Below are 10607 nucleotides of genomic sequence, written 5' to 3' on the forward strand. Positions count from 1 at the left end.
AGAGTATACCTTCTAGTCTTTTAGCTTCTAGTTCTTTGGTGTCACTGCCTATGTAGGGGTAGAGATTAAATGGGCTCACCTCATTTACCTTGATACCTACACCTGAAGCTCACTCCCCTAATAAAAGCAGCCTAGTCACAGAAGAGGCCACCTTGGGGACTATGTTCCAAGGCAACCGCTCAAGATGGACACAAGGTCATATGGAAAAGCCTAAATTCCTTATTACAAAAGAATAAAGAACCCAGGGGCCACAACATATGCATGTTAAGTTTTATTAAGTTTCAAATACAAAACATTCCAAAAAGAGAAAAGTGATCTAGGATATCTAAGTTCTGTATTCAACTACCAGTTCAACAAAACATTATATCATTCTTTTACAACCAGTATAAAGCCAGAAGACTCAAGATGGATTCTTTTCCCAACGGGAGAATTAAGTCTGCTGGGTCAGTAAACTATTTGCCAACAGCTGAATGGTCATTTGGGTATGCTTAATTTCGACTTCCTATTAATGATCACTATGTTTAATTTCTATGTTCTACACTATTTTCCAGATACCTAAATAAAATCTCCAGAGCCCAAGTCATCAGAAGCATAATCCCACGTACTTTACATCATAGGATTGAGGAAGACAGCTATGTAAGTGTCAACAGCTATTTAAATTTGGTCAATACCCTCATGGCCTGGGATTAGAAAAGCCTGTCCGAAGAGGGTTAGAATTTTGGGGTTATTTCCCACAATGACAAAGATCAAAGATGATAGCACTGATTTTACGATGAAGAAAAAAAGTCTTAGGAGTTGAGTTGGTTTTTCTAACCCAACTACTCAAATCTGTTTCCTTTGGAAACATTAGCTTTTTTATACTACCAGCTCTGGTCTCCAACACAATTGGTTTGTTTCCAAGACAGGTGGTGGGGGTAAAAGCAGGCTTACCAAACAATACAGTTAAAAAAAAAAAAAAAGCCAAGTGGCCCAATTTTGTTTCCAGTTTTTAAAGTGTGCTTTCAATCATTTTGTCTATGTTTCCAGTTACTCTAAGTTTCCAGACACTACTCCCTTGGTTTGCTGACTAAACCCCACTTCGGGATAAACTGCACCAAAATGTTCCACTTGCTGAAAAAAATCAAACAGTTTGCTGGATAAAGAGTTACCACTTACGCCTTTCATTTTTCTACTTCAACTTTCTGACAGTAGTCATCAGCCAGTTCTAAACTGCAGAGTCGTCCCCCAGGACTTTAACAGAATGAAAGCCAAACTTGTCAAATCCACGTGAAGAACCACAAGAACTTCCTACCTCCACTTACCAATTTCCTTAAATGCTCCCCTTTATCTGGTCAATTACTTTTTTGAAGTAACTACCACTCCCTAGTTAAGAGTGCTAATCAACACTGGTGCCTTCCTTCCTCAGATCCACAGGAACCCTCGAAGGCAAAAACTCTATTGCCTGCACCAAACCAATTCTGAGGAGTACTGCTTATGCAACTGTTGTGCCTTATCGACAATCAGCATTCTTCTGCTTCAACAACTCTGTAAAATGAAAAGCATGTGATCAGGTCACAAGATATTGTTTTATACTGGAAATTACTCCCCTTACCCATTCTCTAAACACATACTTTGTAACTGGCAACATTTCCTTTAAGCTGCAAGCTCCAAGATGCAACCGTAAATACTAATTCCTTTATCACTTTGGGAATATTAAAACCGTGTCACCATTATGCCGGTAACATTACTCGTAAGTGGAACTTAGAAGCAGCTGCATCTGTTCTCCCTTTAGTCCATTTGTACTGTGGCTGGGGCGGCACGAACAGGGCGTCCTCTTACAAAATTCACGGGACCAAGTTTGAACCTCATGGAAGTGAAGTCTGCGCACCTACCAAAACACTAACTGGACAGCTCCAGTCAACAACTGCTTAAGGAGACTAGATCAGCAAGCTTTGTAATACACTCAGAAGGAACTAACACAGGGCATGAAGAGGTACCAACTTCCAGTCGTAAATAACATGAAAAGTACAGCACAACATGGGGGGGGAGGGGAGCTAAGGGGCACCAGATTGGCTCATTTAAGCATCTGGACTTTGGCTCAGGTCATGAGCTCATGGTTTGAGATCGAGCCCCCAGGTCTGGCTCTGCGCTGAGAGCGCGGAGGCTGCTTGGGATTCTCCCTCCCTCGTTTGCACACACGCTTGCTTGCAAACTTAAAAAAAAAAAAAAAAAAAAGCTAAGATCACTTGACTGAGCCACCAACGGCAACCTACCTGTTTAACCTCACCCTCCATTCTAATGGGTAACTTAACGCGCCAGGTGTAAAATACGTTACAGCACTTAACTTTATCCTCCTCACCCACGTTAGGTTATCCTACCCCATGGAGAACTTACAAATATCACAGCTATGCAAACAGGCAAAGCTACATAATTTGTACCTATAAAGGCCATGGCTTTTGAAACTTACCTTAGCATTTGATTTCTCTTGCTGTGAGGTTTATGTAGTGTGAATAAATCAGCACTCCAACCATAAGGACCAAAATCCTCAACCTGTAAAAATTAAATAGGTAAACTAGTTATCTCTCTTAAAGGAAATTCTTCAAAACTTGCCTACAACTGCTCTTTTCCAGAAAGAAAAGGCAAGTTCAGACTTGCAGCTTAACGTATTTCATGTTCTACTAATTCTCTTAAGTGGTGGAAGATTCACTGGCTTGGGATGGACTGGAATGGCTTAAAATGGTTAAGTCGCATGGCTTATGGATTCTCATTCTGTTCCAATGGTGCACTGCCATGTTAAATCCATAAGTTGAACGGACAAAACTTATTTGAAGGAATAAGTGCATTGTAAGGATTTTTAGTTGGAGGTCTTCAAGTTTACTATATTCAAGAGCATCTTTTTCAACTTCATGGCTGGACCTGGGTCATGCTGCCTCAGGTTTTGCTTTTTAAAGACCACTTTGCAATAGATTTTCTCCATACAGTGTAGTTCCATAGAACTAAAAACAAGTCAGGCATCCAACTAAATGTCAAGTTTGCAATGGCTTACAGGGGCAAGAGTGGGACCCCAAACTTAAGCCATTTCCTATATTGACTAAAAGGCTATTTTGAAAAATGTTAAAACATACGAAGCATGTTTAAAGGTCTTCATCAAAAATACTTTAAAAAAAAAAAAGGCACCCCCTCCCAAGCCCCAGATCGCTATTGGTAAACAACAGCTGTATTATTAAGGCCTTTAAGTGTCACACATGCTTTAAAAAAAAAAAAAAAAATCCATGTGTTGAATTTGGAGAACTTCTAATATGCTATCGAACACTTTGCTTTTCCAAAAGTTTTTTTTTAATCTAGAAAGCATTTCCATTGCCATGAGGTACAGTATGTCTCACTGTACTAGGAGGAAGGTAAGTGTTCAATCTCGACTTAGACGGAAAAACTAGTTTGCTTTGCTTACCATCTTTGCTGTTTCACAGGCATTTGATGCTTTAAATCTGATGTGGAATGCTGATAGATTCACTTTTTAGAAGTCATAAGCCTTTGAGAAGTTGGAGATAACTTCATTGCTTATCTATTTTCTCCTTTGCAATCAAGCTGTTCCTTAAAAGTGAGACACTACAGAGTTGCAAAAATTTGAAACAGTAAGAGCAAGCACCGTTTGCAGCTTCATGGTTGGTTTTGGCCAAACTTTTTATTTAGTATTCTGTAGTTGCTTAACACACACTTAAATGGTCTTATTGGGGGAGGGGAAAGGGGAGGTTCTTGTAGATTCCCAAGGAAATGTCAGAAAGGCAAAATATGGCCAGCATTATCCATTTGCTTTTTTGGATTTACTGGGTGAATAGCACTTTCCTTACATAAAAGCATCTGATCTCAGGTTTTTCATACTGAGAACATGGAGATTTCAGTTTGAAGACACTCTGAAATCCTAAGAGTAGCATATCCCGACCACCCTCTAATAGCTAGCTTGTTTGTATAGGCAGAAGAATTCCACCTCTCCATTTTAGATGGCTAGATGTTTGTGGAAGGTCCTAGAATTGCTTGCCTCATTTACTGGGAAAAATCAAGATATAGGAAGTGACCTTTAGGGACACTTTTACTTGGAAAATTACAACACTAGTACACAAGTCAAGTCTTAAACACATTTAACATTTGCTTACTGAAAGCAATGTCATAAAGTCAAATAAGATTAACAGATTTTACTTTTTTCCCTCACAAGAACATAAAAATTATGGAAGGGGAACTTAACAGGAAATTTAAAAAAGGTAACACAATTTTTCCTTTTAGTAGTCCTTGGGTAGTTATGACAGAAAAGGTTCCACTGTTTTGTTTGTTTCTTTGAACGGGGATTTTGGTCCAAAGTTTTGTTTGCTTTTAATATCTGCTTCTGCCTCCCCCTCTATCAGATCGGCTTCCTCCACGGCCACCACCTCTTGGTGCTCCGCGGCTTGAACTGCTGTAGGAATCACGTGGAGGAGGGTACCCCCTTTCCATAGAAGGGGGAAGCCCTCTTTCTTGTCTGCCAACCCGATCACGACCACTTGAGTAGAGATCACTTCGGCTGCTTGAGTAACTGTCTCGACTTCCACCATATCCGTCACGTGAGCTGCTGTAATCATCATAGCGACTGCTTCCACCATAAGATGGCGGGGGCCCTCGTGTAGGTGGAGCACTACGTGAGTTACCTGCAGGGTCAATGGTCAGGTAATATGGCAACACTATAAATTGTATATATACAACATTTAAATCTGAATTTACAGAATTCTTGTATTAAACGTTTACTTTCTTAACTGGAAGGTTTTAAACTCTGCCATTGCTGGCCATTAACAGGGATTTGCTCATCTGCTGAGATACGGAAATGGATGGGTTTTAATGTTTGTTTGCAAAGACTGAAGACGGTGTGTATTTCAAGAGGATATTCCAGACAGCTTGTTATTTTAGAGAAGACACTCAGACACTTTCCAGTGATAAGTTGCAATTTTGAACTGTAGACTTTCCTTCACATTGCAATGGTAAACATTTGATCTTGTTAATAAAATTTTTAAATTGTATTTTCACTGTTGGGGGAAAACACATAAGGCTGCCAATTTAAGCAAGCAAAATCCCCTCCAAAGCAAGCAAACAGCCTCAAAAAAAAAAAAAAAAAAAAAAAACTTAGAAAAAACAAAAGCCCCTCACAAAACTAGGAAAAGCCCAGCTGATACCCCTTAAAAGCAAGCAAATATCCCTTAAAAAGCAAGCACCACACAGCCTAATAAAGTGGCTCATGAACCTAAAAACTCAAGCTGGTGATACTCGAAGACCCTCAACCAGTATCTTACCATAACTCTCATATGAATCTCTGTAGGAGCCTCCACTCGGATGATCTGAATAGTCACGATCACGACCATAGCCATCTCTATCACTAAAGAGAAAAACTCGTAAGCCACAGGGTAGCAATATTCAGAGCAAATTTACAAGCTGTCGCAGGCTGCAGTATCACTTTACCTATAGCCTCTTGATGGGTAGTCATCACGTGAACTGGAATGACCATAGTCACGGTAAGTATAATCTCTCGGGGGTGGTGCGTAATCTCTTGTATCACGAGAACTTGGGTAATCTCTGCTTGAATAGCTACAAAAACAAAAATGAACTCGGTTCACACTTTTGGCAAGTTCTCCCTTCAACCGAAATTATGGAGACAAACTACTACACTTGTCTGTTACCTGTCTTTAGTAGAATATCCGTCATCTCTTGGGGACAAATAAACATCTCTACGAGAGGGCAGGGGTTCCCTTCGAGGTGGGCCTCCATAACTGTCTCTTCCACGTGACACAGGAGCTTAAGACAAAATAACCATTTTTAGAAATACATCCAAAGTGGGAAGCTTCGGTGAATGTGAATTTCCATCCAGATAATGAAAGCAGGGCAGTTCACTCAGATAGGACAGATGGTATGGAACTCAAAGAGTTTCTTCCCTAAAACCCCCTTGTTCACAACTCAAGTCTTTTCAGTGCATATTAACTTCATGTACCTACATCACCCCTAGTCCACAAGTCACTTTCATAAGCATCTTTTATATTGAAGATTTTTATTTTAAACCATCATTTTTTAAATCCCTTGTCAACCACGTGCAGGTCATGGTGGCAGGATGGATTGTTCTAGAAATCCAGCATTTACCTCTTCCTCCCATTCCACTGCTGCTGCGAACTGGTCCTGAAGGGGCTGATCTTTTAGGAGGAGGGCCGCCACTTCTTGGTGGAGGTCCTCTTTTTACTGGAAGTGGTCCCCTGGAAGAACTCATGTTAAAATTCATGGAATAACCACCATCATCTACATTAAAATAAAAAAGAAAAACCTGTTAATCGTCGTAATAATCAGTAGGAAGCTGTACAAGTTCTTTTTTGCTCTATCAAGAATGACCATTTTCTGTTCAGTTGGGCAATCTTGTTTTCGTTTTCACTTCTACAAGACTACTAAGCAGAAGGGAGTCTATCTAGACTAATCAAAAAACGGTAGTCTTTAAATTGCTTCAAAGAAAAAACCCGAATGGTTTCATTTTTATATACTTAAAATGAAGGCCTAGATCCAAATTTTTCTGTGAAGTCTTCTGCAATTTTCCCCCCCCACAAACTACCTAGTTCTGGTGCCCAAACTCACAACCCCAGAGATCTGGGGCTTTGAGCCAGCTAGTTACCCCGTCCACTGTTTTTTTAAACACAAACTTATGACTTCTAGGTCTCTTGAGTCTCATGGACTTCAATATATGCATCAAGTGTTCGCAGTATCAGGTGGAGTCTTTACACAAGGACTTAACCAACGCACACTGGCGTGAGGTCTGCAGTTCCCAAATTCCACACCAAGCCTGAGGCAGACCCAAGTCATTACCCATGTGCCCTCCACGTGAGGGAGGTCCCCTGGTTCCTCCACTTCCTCCTCTTCCGCCCCTAAGACCTCTTGGGGGGCCTCTGCTTCTTGGGGGTGGAGGTGGTCCACGTCTGCCACTTTCAAATGACGGTTTAGTGGCTTGTTCTACCTTGATGGCTTTTCCATCTAAGGACTAAATAACATCAAAATGTAATTCCATCAACATTTAAAGAAAACCTGCAGATCCCTTCACTATGCAACGTGACGCCAACGCACCCTTCAAAATAAAGTTTGTAGGTAAATTTTGCTCAATAAAAATACGGGGTCGTTTTTCCATTGGAACTTTTTGAGAATGCTACGGAGGAGGAGTTGAACCCAAACGTAAGGTCCATTGCACTACTGGTCAACAAAACATAAAAGGCCAGTCAAGTTGTTAACAAACTGATAACCGAAAAGCCAAGTTTTCAAGTAGAGAACAGAGTCATGCAACATTCTGAACTGAGACACTTTCGGAGCATAATCCCTAACTTTGCAAATTGTGAATTCACAAATGGCTAAGATCAGATGCCTCTAGAAAGGTATACACTCAAACACAACTCAAGAGCTACCCTCGACCAGATTTCAAGAACACTGTGCCAGTTTATGCACTAGAAACGGGATCACTGTGCAATCTCACCTTTCCGTTCATGTCTCTGGCTGCATCCTTAGCATCTGCTGGGCTTTCAAAGGTGACAAAAGCAAATCCTCTCGATTTGTTGGTTTCACGATCTTTCATCAACAGAACTAAAACACAGTTTTGGGGGGGGGGGGGGAAGCGTTACTCTAGTTCAAATGAAATAACCAAAGCTAGTCTATAAAATGCAAGCTCAGAACTTCTTAGAGGACAAAATGTATCATGTCAGACGATCAACGTAATCAAATTCATCACAGCTTACATTTTTAATTATTCACAGCTCCGCGTATGCCTTCAGAGAACTCACCTTCCACTATTCGTCCATATTTGCCAAATACGGCTTCAAGGGCTTTTTCATTTGTTTCTGTATTGAGGCCACCAATGAAAAGCTTTCCTGGGCGATCTGCTTCAACCATTTTTTTCCCCTGGTGAGAGTCTGTTGAAAAAGAACAGTATTACCTCCCTAGAAAAAGTTCAAGCTTATGGGACACATGTATTTATTGGCACATCTTTCTTGTTACACTATAAAATCATCATTCCTTAAAAACTGAAGGCACCAAAAGCATTCTCTTCTTCCAAGCGTCAGCAGGAAACCAATTTAAGTAGTTTAGTGATAGCGCAGTTTGCATTAGACCAGTTAAAAGGCCCAAGTTAACTTACGCCTCCATCCTTAAACCACCTTGGCAATTTTAATCAACTACTCAACGTTTGAAAAAGCAGTTCTAGTTTTAATCCTACATGTGTTGCCTTTTAAGGATTCAACGATCACATCCAAATTACCCTGATGGTTTTTTTTAAGCGTGTAGCCTCATTCAAGGTCACAGGCCAGTCGGAGGACCTCTTCCAAGAACTTTGTCTTTCCTCGTTAGGATTCCCCAGTAAACCTAAGCAGAAATCTCAAGTTTGAGCCAAGTTATACCTCCCCTTCTCCACCAGCCCCTGCCCCGCCGAAAAGGTTTAAAAATAAAAAAGGTTTCGGCATCGTTTCATAATAACGGAAGGTGGAAGCGCGCATCGTATCACTCAGCACTCCATGACTGCAGCAGAATCCAATTAAAACCCGTCATTAAAAAGCGCGTGGAAAACACAAAATGGCGACACTTGGATTCAACCCAGAAAAGCCTACACCGGCCAGGGGAGTAACTTTCGCTATCGGCAGTGGCTGGGAAAATCCGTAGGGCTTCCTCTCCAAGGCCGCCAATGAACAAGGACCCGCGTAAAAGTGCACGTGCCCGTCCGTGGCGCCAGCGCCATCCCAATGCAGGTACCGCGGTGGCGCGGTCGGCCCTCGTCCCGTTCCCACCCCGGCCTCCGCCGCCACCCCCGCGGGCGACAGCCAAACTTTCTCGAGAGGCACCCGGCCGAACGGAGCCCCCACGTCCGTTTTCCCCGGACACGCTCAGCCTTATCGAAATAGGTCGGCACCTCTCGGTTCTTAAAATGGCGCCCGCCACCCCCATCTCAGGGGAGATAATCCCAAGTTCTAACGTGGCAGGAACGTAGGCGCAACGGGCGAAGGGCAGGGGAACACGTACCGGAGGGGTGACGACGGTTCCAAGCTCCTACGAGCTCGCCGGCAGGGGCTTCGTAGCAGCCCAGCACGAGGGAGGGCCGCTGGCTCCGAGAACGGAAGAGGGAAGCCGCTAGCACTACTGCGCAACGAGGGCGAACAAAGGAGACAGCAAACTTTATACTGCCCGGGAACGAGGCTGAAGGACCCGGATGGAAACCGAGCTTAGAATTTGAAACGCTAAGGGAGGGGGAGCGGTTCCCAGCCTCCCCATTGGCTGTCTTCTCTGTCATTCGCTCTTCGCTCCTCCCCTTTCCCTGGGCCCCTCCGCGTTTGGGCCGGCGCCCGTTTCTAACCGTTTCCCCAGCCCCCACCCGTGCGCCACGAACCCGCGTTTTTGCTTTCCGCTAAAATGGTTCACGGGCTGCCTTTGATACCGAGCTGAAATTTATTGCGTGTTCTAGGGGGCCGGGCACGGGGCTGAACTTTACAACCATTAACTCGTTTAATTCTCAGAACAACGTGATGAAGGTAGATACTCCTAACTATGCTGATTTTACATAAATGGGAAACAAAGAAGTTTAGGTAATAAAATAGATCCTCCCCAAATATCTGCAACAAGAATTGCCGGTGAATGGGGACAATTCTGAGAAATAAATGTCACTTGGGGAAAAAGAAGTACAAAACGGCAGACTGATCGTTCCTTCATGTAGAACAATTACTGAACACCTACTAATAAATGGCAGGCTCTGGGCTTGGCTGTCAGCATACAACCCAGAACAAGCGAGACAAGGGCAAGGCACTTACTTCAAAGATGAAGCTCCCAAATTTGGCAGATAAAAATACAGGATGCCCAGTTAAGTTTGAATTTCAGAGAATTTTTTTCAGTATGCGTATATCCCAAAATCATATACCAAAAACTTGTTCGAGGTGTATCTTTAATTCAAGTTTAACCGGGCATTGTGTATTTTAACTGCGGTAGTCTCGTGGTGGGGGATTACAGAAATTAAAATTGTTCTAATTTATTTGAAAACGAAAAAAATCTGAATACAATTAACAAAACAGTTACCTATTGTGGTTGGGGCCAAGGAGGAAGCAAACTAGGTGCTTTGGTGGACAATATATGGGAGACCAAATTTGATATTAGATGTCACATCAGATCTGAATGGAGAAAAGAAACCAGCCATGGGAAAGCTTTTCAAGAAGAGCAAGCAGTTAAGTGCAAACTGGAAGAAAAGAGCGTGCACCAGCAAGGGACAGAAAGAGATCCAAGGTGACAGGAATTGAAGGGGCATAAAGAGAGAGCCGAGTTAGAGGTAGGCAGAATCTTCGAACCCATTAAGATCGCAGGGGGTTTGAGTGCAGAAGAAGGGGCCCCACTGGGGGCGTGCGAACAGACCTTGAGAGAGAGCACGGGGACTTGAATTAGGGTGCTGGCAGTGGAGAGAGGGAGGCAGGTGTGTGTAGCAGGTAGCATAGAATTTGTTAAAGAATCAGATGGAAAGGGGGTGGAATTGAGGTGACTGAAGTCACTACGGATGACTAGGTATCTGGCATAAATGGGGGTGGCCACTTACCAAAATGGTTGCAGACGAGCAAGTTTGGGCT

At 42.7% G+C, this 10607-nt stretch overlaps 1 protein-coding gene and 1 non-coding gene across 3 annotated transcripts; both read right to left on the reverse strand.

The window, feature by feature from the left end:
• Positions 1-256: 256 nt before the first annotated feature.
• RBMX (RNA binding motif protein X-linked) lies at positions 257-9180 on the reverse strand. Of its 2 annotated transcripts, XM_019421511.2 has the most exons (11): positions 9025-9180; positions 7797-7925; positions 7493-7599; positions 6838-7009; positions 6130-6282; positions 5676-5790; positions 5458-5583; positions 5292-5374; positions 3428-4655; positions 2447-2529; positions 257-1524 (listed from the first exon to the last, which is right to left on the reverse strand). In XM_019421511.2, the coding sequence occupies exons 2-9, from the start codon at positions 7903-7905 to the stop codon at positions 4345-4347; spliced, it is 1176 nt and encodes a 391-aa protein (XP_019277056.1). In that variant the 5' UTR covers positions 7906-7925; positions 9025-9180; the 3' UTR covers positions 257-1524; positions 2447-2529; positions 3428-4344. The 2 variants fall into 2 exon arrangements, with proteins under 2 accessions (XP_019277056.1, XP_019277057.1); XM_019421512.2 differs by lacking the exon at positions 3428-4655 and having other exon boundaries at positions 9025-9179.
• Positions 7679-7747, reverse strand: LOC128774004 (small nucleolar RNA SNORD61). The gene has a single exon (XR_008418484.1). It is a non-coding gene; the product is annotated as a small nucleolar RNA SNORD61 (small nucleolar RNA).
• Positions 9181-10607: the final 1427 nt, after the last annotated feature.

Source organism: Panthera pardus, unplaced genomic scaffold (genome assembly GCF_024362965.1).
Source record: "Panthera pardus isolate Hobbes unplaced genomic scaffold, ASM2436296v1 HiC_scaffold_27, whole genome shotgun sequence".
In the NCBI taxonomy this organism is placed as follows: Eukaryota; Metazoa; Chordata; class Mammalia; order Carnivora; family Felidae; genus Panthera; species Panthera pardus.